The following is a 26,318-nucleotide window of genomic DNA, read 5'->3' as shown; positions in this document are numbered from 1 at the left end:
TTCCTGCTTGCTGCTGACTGCTACCATTGCTGTTTTCACGAGCTAACACGCTAGTACACTAGCTGCTCACCTACCAGCGTGCTTTGGAGAAGTATGTTTCTTTTTCCCTGTAACGTCTCCTGATTCGAGTTTAAGAGGAAGCTACTTTTCAGAGGATGGAATTAAGCCTAAATTTCACCTCATGTAATATGAGGGGTATTTTATGTAGAATAGCCTCAGTGTGTTGAACGTATTGCAGTAGTATCAATTTGAGAGCCTTGTATCGAACGATATGATACGCTGTATCGTTACAGCCTATTGCTTATGTATTATTTTTTGTATCCATTGCCTGATTTGTGCAAGTCAACAGCCATGTGTCTTGTGGCTTTTCCTGTGGTAATAGATGCCAGAGTTGTTCAGCTTCATAGATACACCCCAGACAAAACAGGACGTGGTTAAAAGCGTCGACAGACTCGGAGCAAATGAAAAAGAATATGAGTTTTTCAAGAACGACAGTTTGCACGGCACTAAAATATTCTATAGGGGTGTCGATAAATATTACTTCTAAAGGAAATTCAATTATCAAAAAAAATAAAAGTAGCTCTAATCAGAGTGATTTTTTTTTTCTCCTATCATCTGTGGTAAATTTATAGTTTGTAATCATTTAAAAATCTGCTATATTGCTTATTTTTTAATGAAAGGAGCCATTATTTCTGGAGGGCACTGTATCTCTATTGCACTGTGATCTTCCAAGAGCTTCAATGGCTTTTTCTTTCAAGCATGAATTCATATTCTGGTGAACTCCAACTCCATGGGGTTTTGAGACTAGTGTGTACACCCATTAGTGTGTGCTAATGACAGTTAATTGGTACAATGAGTAGTTTTTTTCCTCCACAGTATATCTCTAAGTGAAGTAAGCGTGTGTGTGTGTGTGTGTGTGTGTGTGTGTGTGTGTGTGTGTGTTCCAGCTCCTCAGCTGATTTCAGATTTAGACAAACTACCACGACATCCTTCACAAATCCAGTGCATTTACTGTGAACAGTACATTACTACAGAGGTCAGCACTGTGACTGGGAACACCGCCTGGCTCATGTGTCTGGTGTGCACCCTCATTGGGTGAGTATCATTACAGGTGTAACCCAAATTCTAGTGTTTGATAGAAAGCTCTTCTGCATACGTATAATCTGCTCACACACAAAAAGAACAAGGATATTCTAACAGATTACATACATAAAAGCAATGCACTCAGCCCCTGACACTCCTTACACAGAGCATTATAACAAATTTGACCTGTAGCTATAAGTTCCTGTGTAGTTAGTACATGGATATTATCAAAAAGTAAATCTGGTTGGTTCCATTTTATACAAATGGAAATCCCCCCAACCTGTTAGATGGGAGAGCAAATGTCCTGGTACAGCTAACAAGATAAACTTACATAGAGCCAACCAATCCATCTTCAATAGTACACAGATCTTCAGTTATTACACTACATGTATAGTTTACTAGGGATCACGAGAGAAACTCTCTCCCTCTTTTGAAAGTTACTGGGAGACACATTTGAACAAAGAGTGTAATTATAGTCTAATGTAGTTTAGTAATAAAAATGGACACATCTATTTCCAATAAACGAACTAGGGATGTATGTAAAATCACATACTTGTGTACTATTTCAGACTGTTATTGAGTACTAACACTAACTGGTTTTCCTATTACAGTTAGCGTTTGAATTTTAAAAACCTCCTGAAACCTAACTAAAGGTGTTTTATGTACCAGTCTTCTGTATTTTCTAGATTAGTAAATACCGTTGAGTGTAAAGTCAGAGTTTTCCACTTGAGATGCAGATCATGACAACAGTCACAACGACAGGGGAAAGTTTTAAAGAGAAACAGAGCTTATCAGTGTGTTTAACATCGCTGTGCATAAAATCACTGAACATTTTAAAGTTTGACTTGGAAACCTAATGGACAGGGATGTTTTGGCTCTGACGTGCAATCTAGTGACTTTCGCTTTACAGACTTTGACTGTCGACTCGCTTCTTATTTCTGCAGCGAAACCCAGCAGCCTTCATTATGTTTTTATCTGAAAAGTGTCTCTTATGGAATCTGCTGCTTTCTTTATTGACATACAAGCATTTTTTCTGTAACTTTTCTGTTTTCTTTTTTATTTTGTGCTGGAAAGCTAATGTTTGGAATCTAAAATGTTTTTGTACTGAATCAATAATGTAGAAGTCAGAAAATAAAAATCTATAACAAAAATTGTACTAAAAAAAGTAGGTGCCTAAGACTTTTGCACAGTACTGTACATATGTTACTAATATAATAAATGTTCAAATGTTACAGCAGTCCTCTATTATGAACATGGAATTAAAAAAAAGTGTGTCATGGTCAAGGCTTGGGGTTGCAGAAAATTGATGTCCTTTTGGGGTCATTTGCCTGAAAACTTTGGTAAGCCCTGTATTAAAGACACTTCATGTGTCTTGTTTCCTCCTTTAGCTGCGTAGCTGGCTGCTGCTTCATCCCCTTCTGCATCAGCAATTACAAAGATGTGGTGCACAAATGCCCTAAGTGTCGCAGTCACATACACACATGCACCAAGCTGTAAGGAAAAGGAACGCTAGAAAGGATAAGGCCTTTTCCAGGAGTCTGCGCGTGAGAGTCTGCCTTCTGACTGGCTGCATGGAGCTGTGCCTGTGTGCTCCACTGCTCTCCATGAAGAACACAGAAAACATGTTCAATATCTGACACTGTGAATAAAAACAGTCCGTTCTGATTGTAATGACAAAGACATTTTATTGACACAAAAGGCTATATGTACAATAAAGATATGTACAATGTTAAATTCAAGCCTTATTATTTACACTGGCACATGGCATGTTGTAAAAAAAAAAAAAAAAAAAAAAGGAATAAATATTTTCATGTGCAAAATAAAAAGCTACAAAATCATACTCTAATTGCAAAGCAGAACTAAAACTGAAATCGTGTACCCTATATTCCAGTATATACTAGCGTTTGTGCAATAGTACCATTCCATTAAAGGTTCCATTAAAACCTTATGACTTGTGGTGGTGATACTCCACATATAACGTTGGGTTCTGGTTAAGAATGAAACCTGCCTAGTATAACCTGTTCATTAGAGTCCACAGTAGATCTTTCTGGACTTTTACTTGATGCAAGCCATTTTTGCTTTTTTTTTTTTTTTAATCATCTATGTAAAATATTATGACTGTAAAATATTCCACAGCTTTTACTCCTGTGTAATAAGAATTCAGAGCATATTAATATATTTTTTGAACTGTATTTTCTTTTGTCTTTTTGTACTTTAATGTTGCTCTGTCATTGCTGAGTGTGTGATGAGTGTGTGATGAGTGTGTGATTGATGAAGGCAGGTACAATTCACCAGTAAACACATGGAGGAAACACTTGGTCTCTGTCTGCTGATCATCTAACTGCATTTCCGCATTGTGTTGAAATGATATCTTTGCTGATCTTTGAGCAGATGGATGACATGTAAGAGTCAAAGCTAATGTGTGAATAAGCAAATGAATTATGCAGCACCTAATATACAGTTCTGCTCAGTTTACACACCCCTGGCAGAATGGTAAACAAAAGATGTTTCTTTTTTTAGTAATAGTGCTCAGATGAAGCTATTTATCATCACAGGAATTTGCATGTATGTTATGTATGTTCTTATTGTAGTCCTAATAAGAACTGCAATTACATAGGTGACCCCTGTAAAAAGTTCACGTACCTTTGTATGTTGGGCCTGTTTACACACAAGTAAATTCACTGTGAAGGTCAAGAATCTGATTTATTTGACTGTAATCTGTGTATGTGTGTAAATAGTGTGTTTCTTATGTGTTTGGTGTACACCTGCACTGAATTTACTGGGTACTAAAATAAAACCAAAACACAGTCAAATGACCTGTGAGAAACAGTAATTCTACCCAATACATTAGACAAAAAATAAAAAGATATCCAAAGATTTGAAAATGCCACTCAGCACTATTCAAACTCCGATAAAGATGCGGAAAACCAGTGGTTCTGTGGATACCAGGCCAGCATCAGGTTAGACCAAAAAGATTTCTGAAACATCCACCAGGAAATCTGTGTGAGATGCAAAGAAAAAACCCATAAGCATCTTCTACTCAAATACAGGCTTATCTGAAACAAAGCGGGTGGCCATTTCAGAATATACAGTAAGCAAATACTTGAACAAAAATGGGTTGGTGGTAGAGATGCAAGAGAGAAAGCCATTTTTGCACCCATACCACAAAATAACCCGCTTGAAATATGCCAAACAGCATCTAGAGAAATCTCCAGATTTCTGAAATAATTTAGACAAAAATTGAACAACCTGTTATCTAAAGCCTGTTATCTAAAACCTTGAAGGAAAATTTGCATGAATTAGCCAGGAAGCTGAGCATGGAGTGCAAAAGGACTTTCCAACATGACGACAGAACTACCGCATCTACCAACATCTACCAACATCTAACCGCACGAGGCAGAAGTCGACCTTTAGGTGATTGCTGCGGAAGAAAGGGAAGGTTCTGGCGTGGCCCTCGCAGTCCCTGGACCGCAAAATTCATTGAGCCACTTTGCAGAGACTTCAAAAGACAGCATGCAAGGCTTTTTGCCAAGAATTGTGGTCAGCTTTACCACTTTAAGGAAAATAAAGGTGCTCATTCTCAGCTATCACAAAAGGCTGCAAGCTGTCAGTGGTGCTCAAGACAAGACTCAGTACTAAAAAGTAAGGGTATGTAAACTTTTGATGTGGGTCAGCTATGTAATTTCAGTTATAATTATGATTAATATGCAGTAATATAAGCAAATTGAAGATAAATAGCTTTCTTCTGTATAATCACTCTTATTTTGCCAGGGGCATGTAAACTTATTAGCAGAACTGTATTTCACATTAGGATTTTTTTTTTCTGCTGCATACGAGAGAACAAGAAATAAAAATGAACACGTTATGCAAAACGCTACGATCTCTCTTCATTTGCTGCATTACATACTTTTGTCTGAAGGTACAGTAATGCAATAAACTGATAGCAAGTGTATTCTAGATGCAAGCAACTGCTACATTTGACACCAAATGTGTGAAAAGTGATTTTTTTTCAATGCACTCCTGTCGGAACAATTACCAAGCTAAAGCTAAAGCCTAACTTTACACATCCTGTCTGAACACGACAGTTTGTTGCTAGTAGATGTTGCTACGCGTTCATGTTTTATAAAACATAACATTTTAATTTTTTTTTTTTACAAATAACATTAAAGTTATCAAAAGGAAAACATTACTTTGGACCACTATGTAAATTAAAGAGCTACAAGTAACAAATTTTAAGAAAATGTTTGACATTTTCATAAATTGGTTACAGGCATTAAATTATTGGTCATATCACAGTCACATGTTCATGTCATGTTTCTAAGTCAGTTTGTGTTTTATGAACAACTAAGCAGCTTAGTTCCCATATCAAATTTTAAACTGTTAAACAGAATCACAACATTTTTGTTTTTCTGTTATTCAAGGCACTAATGCACCAGTAATTAATATTATGTTATCGCTAATGCTGACATTATTCTCTTGACACTTGCTAAATGTGGGTCCTGGGTTAGACAGACTGGTCAATCAAAAACAATGCCTGTTGAATCTGACCTGATGCTGTAGTGAGTTCCCTCTACATGCCCTCGCCCGGGGCAATACGGTTCTGTTTTCTTTTTCACAGTGATGATAATGACGTGGCATTAGATTATGAGTTTCTCTGTACAATGGCCTCATTCTCACTTTAGTAAACAAACTTACTCTCTGACTGTTTTCTTTGGAACACTGTATGTCTGACAAAATGCAGGTGGCGCAGCTGCTGCAAAACAGAGGTCATACGTTAAGCCAACAAAGCTGGCAAAGTCACAAAAGAAAAACTACTAAACACAAAAAAAGTATACCTTACAAATATTGGAAAATTATTAATAAAATGGCCGACATTCTTTCTGTGTCTTCAAAGTCAGTTATTAGTGCACAAATTGGAAACATCTGGCTACCAACCAGGCCCAAATTTAAAAAAAAATTGCAGTTGCTGAAGGACTCATGGTCAGTGTCTACCACAGGTTTCTAACAGGGATCCAGTAATGCCACGCTGGATTTAATAGAGGCTGAGAGAGCTCTCCATCCTCCACTGCTCTAATCACGTTGCATGAGGCCATCTGTTCCAATACTCCAACTCTTCTAATGACTCTAAGACTTACAGAATTCATCCCTCAACTCTGAACATCTACCTGGCCTGTGGTTCATACCAGAAACTTCTTTTCTCTCACTTCTCTCAGTCCCACTGCAAATCGTGAGAGTCCAGGAAGTCGGAGGAGAAGATGGCAGCCGGTGCAGAGATACCTGCTGACTCTGGCACAGTCAGTTCCAACCACTCCATGTTGTCCAGGTTGGTGTCATGCAGGTGGAGGGATGGGGGTGGTGAGGTGGAAAAACTCAGCTCACTGGTGTCCATGGGTGAATGGGGTGGATCCAACAACTGGCTGTGCAGTTCCTCCATGAGGTGGAGAGCACGGGGCTCTGTGTTGGGTGGCAGCGTTCCGTCCAGTAGAGCCTCCAGCTGGTGATCTGAGGCCAGTGCCACCAGACTGGGCATGTGGGCCACATGGACCTGAGGTGGAGGACGAGACAGTGCAGTGTTGATGGGGAGAGTGGTGACACTGGCTGTCACAGGCAGAAGTTTATCCGGAGAGAGGGTATCTTGTCGGAGCAGGGGAGAGATTTCTGGAACGGTCAAAATGAGTGAAGATCAAATTAAGATCATTTCAACAAACACCGAACAAAGACTTTCATTACAAAGTAAGCAGCAGTTACAGAGGATCTTTGCCTTAATTTCTTTAATTAATACCAGGGTGGTATTATGGGAGCTCCTGATGTGATTTTGATCTGATTTTACTTTGCATCTGTGAGTACCCATGACAGACGCTTACAGGCCAAAGTCAGGTGTGACTGCGACATCATATTTAGAGCTTTCTTCATTTAATTTTTTTCTTTTAAAAAGATAATACAGCATGTCTTCTACAATTTTTGTGAATTTTATTAGTGTGACTGCTGGTCAAGACTTTTTCCTCACCTCCACTCTCAATCAAGACATCAAACAAGTCATCCATGTGCTGACTGATTGCAGTGGGGATCTTGGAGAAATAAAGGACATTGAAATGTTAGAAGACTTGTGAGAGTAAAGTTCAAATGCAAGAGGAATACCAAAAAACATTAGGCCTCATTCATCAATCTTTGAGTAAAGTTGTGTGTAAATGTTTGCGTAAGTTTCGTAAACGCTGATTGTGTGTTGATTGTATGTGTATAAACGCACGTGTGTATGTTGATAAACGGCAATCACCCGTAAATTACCGGGCAGCTACACACCATAGCTGATATGTGTTTGGTGGCACCCACAAAACTCCATAAAATGTTGAGTTTTTCAGGGCAGAAAGTGCAAAATGGCTACTAAGCAGTCAAAAAAGAAGAATTGCTCTGGGCCACTTTTGACTCACGTCTACGAGAATGAAAAAAAATATATTCAGCAGCATATCTGAGTCACAGCACCTGAAAAGGCCAAAATATGGAAATTACGGAGGTAAATTTGGTGTCGTCCATCCAGTGCAATATAAGTGAGGTCAAACAAAAATGGCCTGACAAAAAACTGAGTTAAAAAAAAAAAAACGCTAATCGACAGTTTCGTTGCTACTGGGGCTAAACCATGACAAAACTTTTTAAAATTGACCAGATGTTGTGGCAGATGGAACCAACTTATAAGCCACCTTTCATCCTCTGAAAAACGTAAAAAGAAAAAAAGATGCCTGCTAAAAGCCTCATGTGCAAACTCTTCCAGTAGTATCAATTCTGCCATTTGCACCACCTTGGCTAACACAGACCAGTGCATCCTGAGGCTATCATGGGCACAGACTCTCACAAACTGGACAGCTGAAGACAGGAAAAAGACCAGTGATTTTTCCTAATTTTCAACTGTGCAGTTTGTGAGAGTCGGTGCCCATGATAGCCTCAGATTCATTCACTTGTTCTTGGCTGACAGGAGTGGAACCTGATGTGATCTTCTGCTGTTGTAGCTCATCCACCTCAAGGTTTGATGTTTTGTGCATGCTGAGATGCTTATATGAAGATGATGGCTCTAAAAGATATTTTATTTGTTTGTGTATTTGAAATAAATAAGCTCTTGACAGCGTAATCTGTCTATAAAAATGAAGTAACTTGTTGCAAATTATAAGATTAGAACCTGATCAATCGAGGTTTACATTAGTTAGTTCTCTTGTGTGCAAATTTACACACACTCAGGAGCAGGTGTAAAATCCGAAATTCTGGGATTTTCATGAATACCAAATTGTTTGTGTAAACGCACAGACAGATGAGTTAAACATAAATCCACTCGTATCCAGCTTGATAAATGAGGCCCATTGTCTGATATCCTGGCAGAAGAACAGCACTTTACCTGCATAGTAGCCTGAAGTGCTCTAGTCTGTTTGACAGCCTCCTCGTAGCGAGGAGGATCTTTGTTCTTGGGGCTGTGATGATTGCTGAATGGAGATGGTGGAAGGATGTAAGTGGGCTGGCAGGGGGAGGTTGGCTAATGTGGAAAAACAGAAAAGAAATAAGCTGTAATAAGAAAGGGTATATTTCATTTTCCACTGCAAAGAAACGGCACTGACATTAAGTTCAAGGGGCAGAAACCATAATGCTGCAGACATTAAACCACAAACTTCAATGTTTCTGGTAAGGAGCCCCAGCCAATGGCCCATGTCTACCCAAGAGATTTTACATAAGTTCAGTTATACAGACAGACACGGGTAATCTTACAACAGGAATCTGGAAAAATCACAGAGCGTAGCTTATATGAAAAATACAGGCTTACTTTGGTGGTGAATCCATTTGGAGGACTGTGTCTAGGTGAGCACGACTGAGCCACTTCAGCTCTTTGCTGCTCCTGCTTCTGCCCCAGCTGGATGCCTGAGCCTGAGCTGCTGCACACGGGCATTATCTGTGGACAAACACACTGCTAGTGAGCATTGTTAGGACCTAGTCACTGTGTGTTTGTGTGTATGTGTATGTGACTGGCATGCATGCAGAGCTCAAGTGTCATCATGTGCACTGCCTATTCATCACTTGGCACCTGCTCCAGTTCCCATGCCTGACTGCAGCCAGCACTTTGACGCTATTAAGTGAGGAATTCATCAGCTGACCTTAGCTGCCATTGCTTTGGCAATAAGGGAGATAAGTGGGAGAACACAATCTGGGCGCAGGAAAAGAGCATTCCAAGCCAAGTCACTGAGAAATTGAAGCGGGCGTGTCATTATGAGAACACACTAAAGTGGATTTATGAAGCGAAGTGGAACGGAATGCAATAATAGGTCAGTAAAAAATGACAACAGGTTGTTTTATTGAAGTGCTGGTTTAAAGATAAAGTGGACACAGTAGACTGATTCCAGGAAATAAAATGTCAACGAGGAACATAGCAACAAAAAATAAAACAAACCAATCTAAATGTTCAGCGTAACGGGTAAAATTCTTGGCACTTACTTGAGGTACAGCCTGTGTTGGATTTGCGTGCTGCTGAAACGCTGCACTCTCTGTTTGAGCCAAGACAGACACTGTGGTTTGGAGAACTGGCCGTGTCTGCACAGAAAAGGAAAAATTAGGATGGAGAATGATGGACCAGTTAAATAATAATTAAGCAAGCATGAAGAGGGACCTGTGGAAGCTGGATGGTGGTGGGCAGGATATGTTGCTCTGATTGAGTGCTGAGGATGGTCTGCGAGGGCTGCACTCCTTGTGCAGCAATGTAGAACTGCGGTACCTTCCCCTGGGACTGGGACTCTTCCTGTTCCACCGTGGCGCTACAGCTGGAGGAGGTATCATGCTCCTCTTTTATCCTGGTAAGAGTTTCAAGCTCATCCAGCTGCTGCGTCGCTCCCTGTTGATTCCTCTTTTCTACCTCTAGCTGCATCTTGAGCTCCTCCACCAGACGCTGCTCCTGCTCCAGCTTGCGAATCAGCTCCTCTATCTGGCGCTCCTTCTCATACAGGCTCTGATCTTTATCAGGTACTGCTGCCTCCACTGATGTATCCTCTGTCTTCATGATGGATGGAGATGTGGCAGCCAACGCTTTGCTGTCGCTGGTCTCCTCCATACTCCCAGTGGAAACTTCTGAGTGCACAGGAGACACTGGGGGAGTCATGCTTATGCTTTCTGTCTTTTGATTGGCCAGAGGAGCAATGACATCATTGGTCTCAGTCTGCTGAGTGCTGGTAACCTTGTAGCACTCCTGGTAGGGCTTGAGCCTCTCTATGAGGTCTGTTTTAGTGCCAGATACAGGGAGACCGCGTAGCTTCAGCTCGATTTTAAGTTCAGCCACCTGTGAGAATACCAGACATATAATTAAAGATATGGTTCAACCAAAATGAGACGTGCCAATACTGTTTTGGATCATAATTGGTGTGAAACATTCGATTGGTATTAAATTTGAACCATTTTCCAGTCCAATCTACTGATGTCTTTTTTTTTAATATATGTTATTGAATGTAGAGCTGGCATTTTTTCCAGATACATAATTTAATTTAAATGAGAGATTTAATATGATGTGCAAAAGGTCTAAAATTTCCATTTCCATTTCAGTATAACTTTATTTATCCCATTGGAAATTATGAGTTTTTTTGTAAAAACAAATACACAATATAAACACAAACAATAAAATACAAATCAGTAAGTATAGCAGAGGGGATAATGACTAGCAATTACACTTGAATCCAGGCAAGGCATAACAACTGATAAAACAGATAAGAAAAACTACATCAACTGAAAACTATTTTATTTTTGAATATGGATGAATATACACAAGATAGGTAAACCATCTCTGTCAAGCAAACAAACACATTATGCTTCATTAGGATTGATAGATGCAAGTAAATTAGCTCTTTATAAAGAAAGAAGCTATTTAATCAAAAAGTGACAGCACAAGAATGGGAGCAACGAAACTACAAGCTGCCATCTATACCAAAGCCAAAAACTGCATTGTTCTGTATAGCTAGGTTCTTTTTAAGCATTCACCTCGATATCCATCAATATGTGTTTGCCTTTCCGTGTTATCAGCCCGTATTTCCGGTTGCCAGCCACAGTTAGCTACCACTCACAACATTCGCACTATCAGCTGCCACTCGCAACATACGCACTATCAGCTGCCACTCACAACATAGACACTGTCAGCTACCACTCACAACATACACACTATCAGCTACCACTCACGACATACGCACCATCAGCTGCCACTCGCAACATACGCACTATCAGCTGCCACTCACAACATAGACACTGTCAGCTACCACTCACAACATACGCACCATCAGCTGCCACTCACAACATACGCACCATCAGCTGCCACTCCCAACATACGCACCATCAGCTGCCACTCCCAACATACGCACCATCAGCTGCCACTCCTAACATACGCACCATCAGCTGCCACTCGCAACATACGCACTATCAGCTGCCACTCACAACATAGACACTGTCAGCTACCACTCACAACATACAGACTATCAGCTGCCACTCGCAACATACGCACCATCAGCTGCCACTCGCAACATACGCACCATCAGCTGCCACTCGCAACATACGCACCATCAGCTGCCACTCACAACATACGCACCATCAGTTGCCACTCACAACATACGCACCATCAGCTGCCACTCCCAACATACGCACCATCAGCTGCCACTCCCAACATACGCACCATCAGCTACCACTCCCAACATACGCACCATCAGCTGCCACTCCCAACATACGCACAATCAGCTACCACTCCCAACATACGCACAATCAGCTACCACTCGCAACATACGCACCATCAGCTACCACTCCCAACATACGCACCATCAGCTGCCACTCCCAACATACGCACCATCAGCTGCCACTCCCAACATACGCACAATCAGCTACCACTCGCAACATACGCACCATCAGCTACCACTCACAACATACGCACCATCAGCTACCACTCACAACATACACAACATACCTGATTGATGATTATGTTTCCAGTTTTCATTTTTCTTTAACCAGTTTACACTCCTGAATGTTATTCAGTTGCCTTGTTTAGCTCTTCTGTATGAAGAAGTAAATAAAATGTTCTGTACTATGTGACACACCTTCATTTCATCTAGGTTAGCAGGCAGAAGGCCAGGCTTGCGGTTGTTCATGCTGTTGGTGCCGAGTCCAGGGGTAGCGCTGGGCAGGGACACTACGAATGGAGCTTGGGTGTTTCCTACAGCCACGTTTGGACAGCTGCTCTGAACCTTGGGCAAAGGCCTGCCATACACACAGGAGAAAAACGTGTAAATGCCAGGAGGTTGATTTAAACGGAACTTCCTGTGTTCTCATCATTCACAATCAACAAGCTATGTTTCAGGCAATAACAGCAGGAGTTCGTCTGGCATAAACACGGGTCAGTGAGCAAAAGAATGTGAGGAAGTGCCGTACTCAGACACATTCTCTAAGGCTAGACTAATAGGTGAAGCTATGCAATTCAGACACAGTTATTCAGAACTAGATGTGTTTGCATTCCAGCTTGTGTAGTCAAGCTCCAAGATCCTTAATGCTAGTGTTGTAGGAGTTGAACAGCCAGTTGAGACTGAAAGATTGCACACTTGTATAATTTTTATTGTTTTTTTTTTTAACCTGAATGGGTATGGTCACTGGAATGAAACATTACTCTATAACTACCAACACTTGTTACATATGCCTTTAAGACAAATTTCTGTAAGGCATGTGTTTTATAAAGGATTCTGTAAGCACACACCTGAAAGGTGCAGGTGCAGGTAGAATGGCCTGGTAGTTGTAGTGCTGTTGTTGCTGGCTAAGGATCTGCAGGTGTAGAAACTGCTGCTGCTGCTGAAGCAATCGGGCATAGGCCGAGTCCATAGGGGCCTCACTGGGCTCCTGTTTTTGGTCTGGTGGGATATACAGGTGATATTTGAGCTTCTTCACCCTTGGCTTGGGTTCTTTGCTCTTTTTGCTGCGGCTTTTTTCACTGGGAAGCTTGGGTTGGCTTTGCTGAAACAGGGGAAAAGGAGACAAAAGGTTTGCATTAGGGAGGCTCACACCTGGAACTACGTACAGTCCCCTCTGAAAGTATTGGAATGGCAAGGCTAATAGGTTTATTTTTGCTATACACTGAAGACAGACATAGCACAGATGAGACAATAGCTTTCTTTTCCTGTTATTTACATCTAGATGTGTTTAACAACTTAGAACATGGCACCTTTTGTTTGAACCCATCCATTTTTTAAGGGATCAGAAATATTGGAACATGTGACTGACAGGTGTTTCTTGTTGCCCAGGTGAGCCCTATTAGATTGAATGTTTAAACAATTAATAGCTCTGAATGTGTATACCTGTGAAGCATTTGTTGTTAAAAAGGATAAACCAACATGAAGACCAGAGAGAGGTAGTGTCATGGCTTGGGCTTGCATGGCTGCTTATGGGCTCATTAATCTTTACTTCTTTGATGATGGAACTCATGATGGTAGCAGCAGAATGAGTTCAGAAGTCTACAGAAACATTCTGTCTGCCAATTTACAGAGAAATGCATCCAACCTTATTGGGAGGAACTTCATCATGCAGCAAGACAACGACCCAAAACACACTGCCATCACAGCAAAGGACTTCATCAGGGAAAAAAGTGGAAGGTTTTAGACTGGTCAAGTCAATCACCAGACCTTAACCCAACTGAGCAGCATTTCACCTTCTGAAGAGGAGACTGAAGGGAGAAACAAACAACAACTGAAAGAAGCTGTATTACAAGCCTGGAAAAGCATCACAAAAGAAGAATGCAGCAGTTTGGTGATGTCAGTGGGTCACCAACTTATTGCAAGCAATGGACATGCAACCAGATATTAAGTGTTACTTACTTTAAGGCTGTCTGTTCCTATACTTTTGCTTACCTAAAGATTGGGTGGTCTGCCACCAAAGGTGCCATGTTCTACGTTGTTCTCATCTAGATGTAATTATGAGGAAATGAAACCTGAAATTCTCATCTATCATTTCATATTCATCTTTGGATCTCAAACTCAAATGTCTTCAGTGTATAGCAAAAAAAAAAAAAAAAAAAAAAAAGAAAAAAGAATTGGCCTTGCTGTTCCAATACTTTTGGAGGGGACTGTATAGGAAAAATTATTTGACAGTGCAAACAGAGCTGCAGGACTCAATTGGGACATTTGGGTGAAACCATTTCATGACCTTTCATGATTGCTTATGAATAGATATAGGGGTGTAAGTCAACATCTGTCCAGAATGACAGGATGGGGAAACAGGATGCCTGAAGGAGGACATGACCCTTATTGTTTCAAAAAACCCAACTACAGGATATACATGAAAATGAGTCTGGAATCTGAGGGAGGGAGCTGAAAGCCAGTGAGCTGTAATAATATCATTTCAGGTTTGCTTATATAAGAACAGATGCTCGGATTCAACCACCCTCCCTAAACGGGAGGGACAACTCTTGGGACAAATATGTTGATCATGCTTTGAGGGTACAGATTATGATAAATGCACAATATAATGCCCTGCTTTCAGTTTGTACGTTCATCAGGTCTTTGTTGCGGAATATGAGTCAGTGTTTCATTTGACCTCCAACTGAAGACAGAAGACAGCTGCTGCTTTTGCTGTTAGTTCATTTTATGAATCTTTTCAGCCTTTGTTTTGGCATAAAGGACCTGTGACAGGGACACAATCTCACTGTCAAGTTATTCTTATTATGACTGAAAGTTTAGTGTCACTATTGCACTGCTTCCTCCCCAGGATGCTTTATAACTGTACTTTTAAAGAGTGCTTTACTGGCAGCAAGCCAGCTCAAATGAATCAAATCACCAAGGTAAGGTTCATGTTTACGACTCTAAAGAGGTAAGAAGGGCTTGTTCATTCCTCCCTTATTTTTACAAAAAAAAACACAACAGATTTTAATATTAGGTTATAGTTGTTTTATCCTTGTATCTAATGCTTAAGTACAAAAAAATAAGAAATTGAAAATCTTGTTTTGTTTTCTTGAAAAACTTGCCATTTCCCAGGAAAGCAAATTTGTCTGATTTCTGGTCTGATTATTTCTACTGTGTGCTTTGTTCCAGCTATTTCTTTTATAAATCCCACATATTCTTAAATATGATTTAATGTTGTACATAACTGTTTTCCTTTTTCACAATTCAGCAATCTGTTACAGCTGACAGCCAGACCTTGTTGAGTCACTGCCCATTTGAGGACAGAAAAACACTTGCAGGAAATGAGTTCACCACAGCATTTTGCTCACCTTCACAAGGGTAAGACCTGATTTGATGGGGGGAGCTGTGGTGACTGGCTGAGCAGGAGTTATGTGCTGAGTATTCGTCTGATCCTCTGCTGATGTTTGACTGAGTAACTCTGAACTCTGGGTCGTAGGTGGACAGGGCTGAGATAAAGACAGACACAAACCACACTACTTCAAACACACGGGAGGAAAACTACAAAAATCCATCCAATGAAGAAATGCAGAGAACACAGACTGAATGGGAGCTAGAAACAGAGTAGACATGATGGATAGGCTCAAACAGCAGGATGTAACTTTTCAAAGTACCATTATGGGAAGTTGGTGTCAATTCCATATCAGCACTCTTACCCTGAGTTTCCAGTGTGGTCTTTGAGAAACATTTGTTTAATCTCCTTTGTGGAAAACACCAAAGTGAGCAATCTTTCCTGAAGCATAAATAATGACTTTCACCTGTAGGTTGGAGCCAGCGGTCAGAGTAGCAGAAGAGATCTCAGGCAGCCTGGCCTCTCTGGGTGATGGGACAGAGCACTGAGATTCCTGACTGGCCGGATCCTCTGGGGACAGAGTTTCATTGCTGTCTTCATCAAAGTTATATACGTCCAAGGTCTTTTGATAGTTCACCTCACTTCCTGTGCCAAAAGACAACACCATTTTATCTATCTATCTATCTATCTATCTACCTATCTATCTATCTACCTATCTATCTATCTATCTATCTATCTATTCAGTGCTATAGACTTCATAATGAATCCTGCACTTGTATTATAATACTGCTTACCAATGATGGCCTCCTTCACACTGGAGTCTACAGGCAGGATGTTCTTCTCTACTAACTCCATTGGGCCAGGCCTCTGGGCAATCTTCTCGTTGAGGTCATCAGCCAGACGAGCCCTTTTGAGCTTCATCTGTGTGGCCTGCAACGATGGCTCTGCCTGGGTCTCTGAAACACAATATTTAATCTGATCAATATAAAGCAGACCATGGCTATGCAACATATTTTTTTTTGTTTGATAAAACCATGTTCTTTCTATCTGGAGAGAATCACAGAACCCTGATGTGTGGTTACCTTGGAGGATGTGCATGCGGACCAGCTCTGCACGCTCAGGTCTACTACTAATCTTGTGCTTCAGGAAATTCTCAGTCTGGCCATAGTGAGGTAGGAGAAAAATTAAAATGCTAGGGTCAGACTTCTAAGCCCGCTCTCTTGCATTCATCTGATTGTACATGAACAAATCGAATATACATCATTGAAGTTCATTTTCTCAATGCTATATTGCTATGTTACTCTTATCACATTTATGGTCTGTCTGTGACTCACCCTAGCTCTCTCAAGGCTTCGTATCTGTTCATGAAAGGCAGCAGGAGTCTTCAGTGCTGAAAAGAGAAATACATCAAGCATTCTAAAAATATGCCAAAGGCTTACAGAAGATCTCCATACAGCATATTATCTATGCTACACACTGCAAAGTGGTGTTCTCCTTGCTCCCTGTTGGTTCTGAGGGCAATTCGGACAAAATCTTTAACTGTTTATAACAATCTCCCGTGGGGACCTGACAGATTGATGTTATCTACAGAAATAAACAAGTCAGCATTCTACTAGACAGAACTAGATAAAAGTTGTCTAGATGAATGTTTTTTTCCCATATGGTAGGTTAACTGATTTTTCACCATGCGTTTGCTGTGGGGTGAACAGGAAGTGACTGTTTTATCCATTCATCACAGGAGAGCTGAGCCTTTGATTTAGCAAGACAAACTTTACTCATCCTCTGTTTAGTGGCTTTGTATTACTCATTACTCACATTAACGCAGCAATGACTCTCAAAGACCCTGTTCTGCAACCGCAAATGTAACTGCAAAAAAGCACCATGGTTCTACTTTCAGGTATTCCCACAATTCTAAACAGTAATAGTCTGTATTGTTCCTTCTGGTCTGACTATACAGGAGGTCTGGTGTGCAAAACAGTGCAGAACAGCCTGAGACTGCTACTCTGAAAGAGAAAGCCTGCTCACAGGACTGGTGCTCTGAGAGCTGGGAAAGCTCATACAGAGCCACACAGACATCAGACACTGTTTCCTCTCTGCTTTTTAATCAGCACATATCCACAGACTACAGTTTTAACAGAATACAAATACATTATCTGACTGAACACAACTGAATACAAAAACAGGCAATGGGCCTCATTTATCAATCTTTTAGTAACGTTACGTGTAAATATTTGCATAAACCAAAAGGAACTAAGATTTTCTGCTGGATTTACAAAAGGCTAATTTTCTTCATTCTCGCATATCAGCTGTAAAATGCTCCAGACACAGCTCATTGGCATGTAGTAATGCCCACAAAACTCCATAAAAGGTCAAGGTCAACCCTGCCTTACTGAACTGCAAAATAAAACTTTATATATATATATATATATATATATATATATATATATATATATATATATATATACACACATTATATATTATATATTTGGACAATGATGGAGTTTTTGTGATTTTGCCTTTATACACCACCACAATGGATTTGAAATAAAACAATCAAGATGTGATCGAAGTGTAGACTTTCAGCTTTATTTTAAGAGGTTCCACAAAAATATGGCATTTACCATTTAGGAATTACAGCCATTTTCATCAAAGTACTTCCATTTTCAGGGGCTCAAAAGTATTTGGACAATTGACCGACGTCAATTGCGGTGCGCTCCATTCCCTCATTACTTCAAGACAAATGAAGCAGATAAAAGGTCTGGAGTTGATATCAGGTATTGAGTTGGCATTTGGCAGCTGTTCGACTGGAGCTACCGATATGAAGTTCAAGGAGATCTCAATGCAAGTGATGGAGGCCATCATTAGGCTGAAAAAACAACATAAATCTATAAGAAAGATAGCAAAACTGAGGTGTGGCCAAATCAACAGTTGGGTACATTCTTAAAAAGAAAGAAAGCACTGGTGAGGTCAACAACATCGAAAGGCCTGGAAGACCACGGAAGACAACTGAAGTGGTGGATCGCAGAATCCTCTGAATACTCTGGAGAAGGTAGGCGTATCATTGTCAAAATCTACAATGAAGAGACACCTTCATGAATGTAAATACAGAGAGTTTACAACAAGGTGCAAACCACTGGTAACATTCAAGAACAGGAAAGCCAGATTAGACTTTGCCAGAAAACATCTAAAAAAGCCTCCCATGTTCTGGAATAAGATTCTTTGGACTGATGAAATCAAGATTAACTTGTACCAGAATGATGGGAAGAGAAAAGTATGGTGAAAGAAAGGAACGGCTCATGATCCAAAGTATACCACATCATGTGTCATACATGGTGGAGGCAGTGTTATGGCATGGGCATGTATGGCTGCCAATGGAACAGGCTCACTGGTGTTTACTGATGATGTGACTGCTGACAAGAGTAGCAAGATGAATTCTGAGGTGTACAGGGCTATACTCTCTGCTCAACTTCAGCCAAATACTACAAAACTGATAGGACGCCGCTTCACAGTGCAGGTTGGATAATGGCCCTAAACATACTGCAAAAGCAACTCAAGACTTTTTGAAGGCAAAGAAATGGAATATTCGTCAATGGCCAAGTCAGTCGCCTGATAAACCCAATAAAGCTGCTTTTCACTTACTGAAGACAAGACTGAAGGCAGAAAGACCCACAAACAAGCAGCAACTGAAGGTGGCTGCAGTGAAGGCCTGGCAAAGCGTCTCCAGGGAGGAAACTCAGAATCTGAGTTTTGAGAACATGGGCTCCAGACTTCAGGCAGTCACTGACTACAAAGGATTTTCATCCAAGTATTAAAATTGTGGTTATATTTACAACTATATCACTTTCTCCAAATACCTTTGAGCCCCTGAAAATGGAGGTACTTTGTTGAAAATGGCTGTAATTCCTAAATGGTAAATGCCGTATTTTTGTGGAAACTCTTAAAATAAAGCTGAAAGTCTACACTTCGGTCGCATCTTGATTGTTTTATTTCAAATCCATTGTAGTGGTGTATAAAGGCAAAATCACAAAAACTCTGTCATTGTCCAAATACTTCCGGACCTAACTGTGTGTGTATGTATGTATACCGTATTTCTGTACAAACAAAATTAATTTTGATTTCTTTGGAACAACTGCTCCATATAGCCCATGAAGAATGCATGCTCTATTCTGAGGTTTCCCAAAAAAATTTAGAATATATTCCAACAATATTAACTTGTATGGTCATTCCATGTGTTTCTTGTCATTTTAAATCATCTTTTTACATCGTTATTAAAAGAAAATCCTCCTGGACGTTCATGTGTGTATTATAATGAAGTGCCGCTTTAAGGACTTTATTTTGACTAGCAGCGGCACTGCATGTCCAGCTAAATTTTCTGATCTTTCTGGAATGTATCAGATCCTAAAACTAAATTCAGTCTGATCAAATATTATTAGATGGCTATTGTTGTCAACTGTAAACAACAGTTCCGTGATTTGGACATTGCTGTTTTGAAACAAAGTTAGCTTGCTTACTCAGTCACAGCCAGAAAGTTCCACAGGGTGTCTGGTTCAGGAGCTGAATAAAGTTATGTTCTGCAAATTGCTTCCTGTACAGACCACGCCCACTTCCGGTTTAAACTCAAACACAAATGAACTTTTGGAGCACTAAACAAATGCAGATACAGATACAGATACAGGCATTGCGTCACAGCCCTAACACAGACACAACTAGCAAATCTGTCTCTCTGCCTTGGGAAGCATCAGGAATGAACTCAGATGCCATGCTATTTCATTTAAAGTAAGTGAAGTTAAATCTGCTGTTCCAGGCTATTTTGAAATTTCTAGCAGTGAGTTTAGGCGACTGTACATATGGTAGGATCTTAATGATGTGTAAACCACTCAGTGTAGCGTCATCAGTTCTGCTGATGGACTGATAACCCCTCTGGTTAGGGGTGATAGGTTGTCAAGATAATATATGTTCAGTTAACATAGTTGATGCTTTGCTCTAGCTAGTGTTCATGCTATTCATTTTGTGAGAGATTAATGATTTATTTAGACTTTGAGTTGACCTTTCTGCTTTGAGAAAAGGCAGGGTGCATACTCACGCGGCATAATGCCCTGGTCCACAAGCTGTTCCCGAGTGCGTCTCTGCTGGAGTCTGATCTGCAGAACTGGGGAGGAATACACACCATACAGTTAAATTACAGTTACACACGACTAATTTTACCCAAACATGTGAACATTATCTATGAACTTGATGTAGCCAAAACTAGCAGATCATTCCTCATTTTAATATTCTCAATCCATAGCACGTAACCTACAGTTTTTCCCCTGCTTTTTTTTTTTTACTAATATTGCAATAAGTAATTAAAGAACCAGTCAGGAAAAGGGACTGAGAGCCTGACCTCATAATCTGTGCATGGCAAACATCTGTTACTGAGACAACACGTTCAACATGGGAGAGAGACGTTTGTAAAAATGTTAGTGAAAAAAGAAATATTAATAAACAAACAAAAACGTCTGCTTTGCATTGCCTAAACAGTTTGTTCTTTGCAAGTGCTGGGTCATAAAAACATGAAATGCTCAGTCATGCAGTGGACAGGTAGGAGCTGATCCATAAGATTTTGGAACATCAAAAAGGAAAGCCTAGGCGCAGGAGCACAACACAGAGCATCATATAAAAGCCCTTAATTCCTGAACAGTGTCCACTGTTGTTTTTCTATTTAAATAAACACACAAGTGTGGATGTGTTACTTTGGCATTGCTTTTCTGCAAAAACTATTTGAAGAGGAAGGTGCTGGTGAATGATGCGGTGGTGGATGTGTGATGTTCTTACACCCATTTTCATGGCCATGCTGTCATGTTGATTAAGGAAAGTTTGACTTGCCTGTCCAAGAGGAGACAAACACAACATGGCCTGCTAGGCTCCCAAGAGAGCATCCAATATGTCTGAGCAGGGCTCTGACTCACTCTGGCAAAAATAAACCTAAGCAGTGTGAGAACATGGCCTGGGAAAAATGGCAGATCTGGGGGCGGTGCGGCGCCCCACTCCCCTCAGGCCTTAAAGGGAAGGGAGTTGAAAGTGGGGGTACTTAGCCTCGATCTCAGCATCCTGCATCTCTTAAACCAAAAGTCCAGAATACTCTGTAACTCCATGTTTTCCATAATGTCCCCATATCTGGTGTAATGTTTTTGCACAAAAAAGTAATCACAAGTGGCCCGACTACTCACAGCACATGCCCTAGTAACTGGGGCACTTTGTGCAGCAAATGAAATGACTCTGTATGTCAATATCACCGCTTTATCTGAACAAGGATGTGGGAGGAAAGTATCCTGTCTTGGGTCACACTCATGTTTGTGCTGATATTCTGTCACATGAACCTTGTTTGGCCCATACACAACGGCTCTGCAACTCTGAAATAAAAGGTATTTAGTCTCCTCTGCTTAAGCCCCAGTCGCTTTATCCAATCTTAAATTCCCTCTTCAGTTTCTCTTAACTGGACCGCTCCAGGGACAAGAGGCTGAAGCGCCGGATGCTGCAGTGCACATACCTACATCCAAATGGCTTGTTATGGATATTGAGCCGAGTTTGCATACATGTTCAGGACACAAACCAACTACACTACACTGTATTGACATTAACTCTGTAAATTAAACTAATCCCTGCTCCTAAAATTACTGCTTATGCAACTGGGCTTAAATGAGAACATGACTCGATATAAACAATGTGCTGGACGTAATGATGGAAAACAGATACACACAGTAATGAGCTGACATCTCACCATCATACTTTACACTTTGTCCTGTATCAGAATAACTAAAAGCTGCAAAAATATCATTCATATTTGAAAGTACAGTCAATCAAACAAAATACTGAAATAAAAAGGCAAGTGGAAAAAAACTGAATGAATTCCACAAAGCATGATAGAAATCAGGCATGCAATCAAATCATGAGGGAACATCTGTACAGAGTTATCCAAGATCACAGCATGTACTAAACAACAGCATCATTACCATCATCACCATCATCATCAACATCATCATGATAAAAGATTTCAATTTAATCACTTTACTACATACTCAATTCTTAAATATTAAAATCGTTAAGAAAACATTACTTCACCAGTGATACCTGGTGCATAAATAAAGCTAAAAGCTGGCCAGCTGGGACTTTACCCCTGCAGACGGTCGGGGTTTCGACCTCGAGGCAGGCCATTAGAGAGCGGCCAGGGGAAGAGCTGATAGTCCCATGGAGCTCCTTGTCATCCTCCGCGCAGGAGCAGCGCACTGAGCGCACGACTCACCGCGTCTCCCGCTGCAGCTGTGCGCACACACAGCCGCCGCTGCGCTCAGCCAATCAGCGCCGGGAAGAGGGGCGTCGGGCGGGGCCAGTGGGCGGGGTCTACACGCGGAATACGAGTTAACCCTCAAAAGAAAGTGCTGCAACTAAACCCACAACTTTTACACCAGTAAACTTCAAGTCCTACCAGTCGGGACGCATGCGCACTTTTGCACGCCCATAAATTCATGCTTCTTCATATAATGTAATGCTGGAGGCATTTTTCTGATCACAAGATTAATCACAGATTACATATCAAGATCGGCCTGTGACTGTATATTGTCAATAAAATTTAAACATACACTATATGGCCAAAAGTATGTGCACCCCTGACCATCACACCTATATGTGCTCGTTGAACTTCCCATTCCAGATTTATTCCCCTGTGTTTGCTGTTATAATGAGCTCCACTCTTCTGGGAAGCTTTCCACTAGATGTTGGAGCGTGGCTGTGGGGATTTGTGTTCATTCAGCTACAGGAGCACACAGGCTCTGTGCAGGACACTCGAGTTCTTCTACTCGAACCTTCTCACACAGGGGCATTGTCATGCTGGAACAGGTTTAGACCTCTTACTTCCTGTGAAGGGAAACTGTAATGCTACAGCATACAAAGACATTCTACGATTGTGTGCTTATAACTTTGTGGCAACAGCTTAGGAAGGATTCACACATGGACGTGATGGTCAGGTGTCCACAGACATTTGGCCATATAGTGTAGTTTTAATGACAGGGAAATGTTTGATTGTGTTTCATCATGCCTGTGTTTCATCATGTCTTGAAAAACAGAAAAGGGGAAAGATAAAGTTTTGTTCTGGTGTTATCAGTGACATTATTAAATGTTTTTGCACAACGTTTGATATTAATAGTAGTGTAAACTCGACAGGATGCCGGAGAACACAGTAAACCTGGCATACATTTCCTATTGCTTCTTCTTAAAATTCCAACAAGGATTTTAAAATGGCCAAATATTGTGGATTTCTGGACGCATGAATATGGGAAAAATGTGTTGATACTGGTTAGCCTTCTTCTGCAGTGTTGCCAATATGCATATATTTTTCCAACAATACATGCTATGCTATAATACGTAGATGAACGTGAAACCGAGGTGAGTACGTAATACAGCTGCGTACAGTTTTCCCATGCCATAGCACAAAATGAAGACGGAAAAGCTCAAAATATGTTTCTGTTAATTTTGCCAGTATATTTTGCATTATTTCTTGTAAGACAGACTATTTCTGCAATAGCTTTCTGCAAGACAGACTTTTTTTTAACAGAGTTTATTTTTTGCTGCCTATATCTTCCCCTTTTCACTCAGCCATCATAGGGGATGAAAACATTTGCACTCGGCTGTGTTGTATGCAATCATCTGTACTGTTTAATGAGTATTATTGTATACTGAATAAATTAAGGAAATATTTTAAGTAATGCCAGTTGCTATTGTGGCACAGCAGGTAATGTTGTTGCCTCACAGCTTCAGGGTTCCTAGTTCGATCCTGAGCTTGGGTTACTGTGTGTGTGGAGTATTACATTTTCTCCCTGCATCACATGGGTTTCCTCTGGGATCTCCAGTTTCCTCCCACTGTCCAAAAACATGCAGGTAGGCAGATGTGCTAAACTGCCTCTAGGTGTGTATGTGTGTGTATGTGTATGCTGCACTACAATAGATTTACGACCTCAAGGCAGGCCACACAGGGTGAATTCTCCCACCTTGCACCTAGTTTTCCTGGAAAAAGCTTGGAAACACTGGATAAAGTAGTTAATGCAGAAGAATGACTGTTCTAAATAATTTTCAAATAAATTAAAAATAAATACATTTAAAAACCCAGAAGACATCCTATTATCTTTAGTAATAATAATAATGATACACACACATTGATTGATGGTTTATCCTATAGAGATACCACTGACAAATGCAGCTGTTTATTCTGCCATCATCTCAACCCACCCTGTAGGGAGAGTCCCCAAAAGGCAAAAGTCAGCCCTGGTCTTAGCAAAAGAAGAGCCAGAGATCACAGTGTCCAAGTCTGTGTTCTTTAAAAAATGTTAATGTACTTTCTGTAAGAGTTCCAGAGCCTCCCGTGGAAAAACAACCACATGGGCTTATTTCTTCCAAATGTCTCGGAACAAAAAATGATGAAAACAAACCCATAAAGGCCCACATGGGAGGGTTTTCATCTTTGTAAAAGTTGCTAGTTATTTCTACAAACCAGATAATGTCTTTTTATAAAGAAATTATTTTTGCGGGCACCACCAAGGACCTTACAAAACCTTCAGAGGCAAAAAAAAAAAAAAAAAAAAGATCAGACCACACTCAGGGAGTGAAACACCAGGTGATGATAACCAGTGTGAAATTTTCAGCCAGTTAGTAGTCACTTTCTGGGACACAAATAATGAGTCACTTTAACGATGATAAAGCAACTAAAGCCATGATTCTGAAACCGTAATACTCTTCAAAGTTACCCTTCAGGTCTAAAGTGTATTTCAGTGAAACTGTAACTGTTTTTATCAGGAATGTTATATACTGTATGTCATTATATCACACGTGTGCAAAGAGTGATTATTAATGCTGGACGAAGCAAAATGCGGACCATTTGGGGCTCATGAGGACTGGTTTTGAGAAACACTACTTTATTAAAGATAAGGCACAATCGCAAAGAGAGTGCAGCTTGTGTATATATTAGAGGTGTAATGCAATTATCTGTATTTTTAGTGCTCAAAATATTCGTATCTGTTTTATAACTGGAAGTGAGCATGGTCTACACAGGGCTGCTGGACAAAGAACTCATTTTTCATTCACAAATGATATAAACCTAATTTAATTGAATTTATTTTTATTGTATAACTTTATTCAACTCCTAAACCATTCGACCTGTGGAACTTTCAGCAAAGCTTTCTATCTTCTGGTTAATGTAACTGAGTTAGCAAGATAACTGATTCAAACAACAATGTCTTTCCCAAATCAAAAACCTGGTATTTACAGTTAAACGACAGCCATCCAATAATATTTTATCAGACTTATTTCTATTTTTAGGTTTATTACATTCCAGAAAGATCAGAAAAACTTGCTTTACACACTGTCAGAATCAGCTATAAAGCTGGGACGCACTCACAGTGTAAAAATGCGGTCCTTTAAGCAGGATTTCTTTATAATGCCTGTATGATTTTACATGATGATACACAAACACCTAACATACACTAATTGACGTACAGGTTTCAATGGGTGTCTGTTAGCTCTGTGTCCGGGGCTTCAGAGGAGACTTTCACATGGGCTGCACTGTTCACCGGAAACAGTTTGAGTTAATGAACTAATAGCGCAGTGAGATATATTGAAATATTGAATTCCACCAAGATTTATGAATAATAAAGACACTTTGTTAAACATTTCATTGCCACATTTTAATACAATTTTAAGGGAATCAGGGCTCCCTGTGCAGTCTTAAAGCAATGACCCTAACTGACTTAAAACGGGAAATGCTAGGTGACATGAAATGTTTGGAGTTGTGCATAACTAAACGTCTTTAGCCTAGGTATCTGTAAACTTTTGGCCTCAAGTCTTAGCAAGTTCAATTTCTCCATATAAAGTATGATGATTTCATAATTCTAAATCCTGTATGTTGTGGGAATACTATAATACTATATATTTATTTTCTGAGACTGCTAGAGGTTAAACATCTTTTCTAATGATTTGTCAGATAT

The 26,318-nt window shown here is 40.3% G+C and overlaps 1 protein-coding gene across 4 annotated transcripts in view; it reads right to left on the bottom strand.

The window, feature by feature from the left end:
* Nucleotides 1-2,858: 2,858 nt before the first annotated feature.
* Nucleotides 2,859-26,318, bottom strand: part of mrtfbb (myocardin related transcription factor Bb) — a 37,172-nt gene continuing 13,712 nt past the window's right edge. For 2 of the 4 annotated variants that reach the window (XM_053228694.1, XM_053228693.1), the window contains 14 exons: nt 20,390-20,455; nt 16,641-16,696; nt 16,389-16,464; nt 16,101-16,262; nt 15,773-15,951; nt 15,326-15,463; nt 12,824-13,077; nt 12,174-12,333; nt 9,722-10,384; nt 9,550-9,645; nt 8,885-9,010; nt 8,465-8,599; nt 7,091-7,151; nt 2,859-6,741 (listed from right to left, as the gene is read on the bottom strand). In XM_053228694.1, the coding sequence (XP_053084669.1) occupies nt 6,293-6,741; nt 7,091-7,151; nt 8,465-8,599; nt 8,885-9,010; nt 9,550-9,645; nt 9,722-10,384; nt 12,174-12,333; nt 12,824-13,077; nt 15,326-15,463; nt 15,773-15,951; nt 16,101-16,262; nt 16,389-16,464; nt 16,641-16,696; nt 20,390-20,455 (2,621 nt within the window). In that variant the 3' untranslated portion in view covers nt 2,859-6,292. Of the gene's footprint in view, nt 6,742-7,090; nt 7,152-8,464; nt 8,600-8,884; nt 9,011-9,549; nt 9,646-9,721; nt 10,385-12,173; nt 12,334-12,823; nt 13,078-15,325; nt 15,464-15,772; nt 15,952-16,100; nt 16,263-16,388; nt 16,465-16,640; nt 16,697-20,389; nt 20,456-22,416; nt 22,620-26,318 lie in introns of those variants that run through there. The other 2 variants (XM_053228695.1, XM_053228696.1) reach the window with 2 other exon arrangements.

This window comes from Pangasianodon hypophthalmus, chromosome 23 (assembly GCF_027358585.1).
Source record: "Pangasianodon hypophthalmus isolate fPanHyp1 chromosome 23, fPanHyp1.pri, whole genome shotgun sequence".
NCBI classification, from domain to species: Eukaryota; Metazoa; Chordata; class Actinopteri; order Siluriformes; family Pangasiidae; genus Pangasianodon; species Pangasianodon hypophthalmus.
Note: the sequence above shows the minus strand (reverse complement) of the source record. Positions and strands in the feature narration are given on the sequence as shown.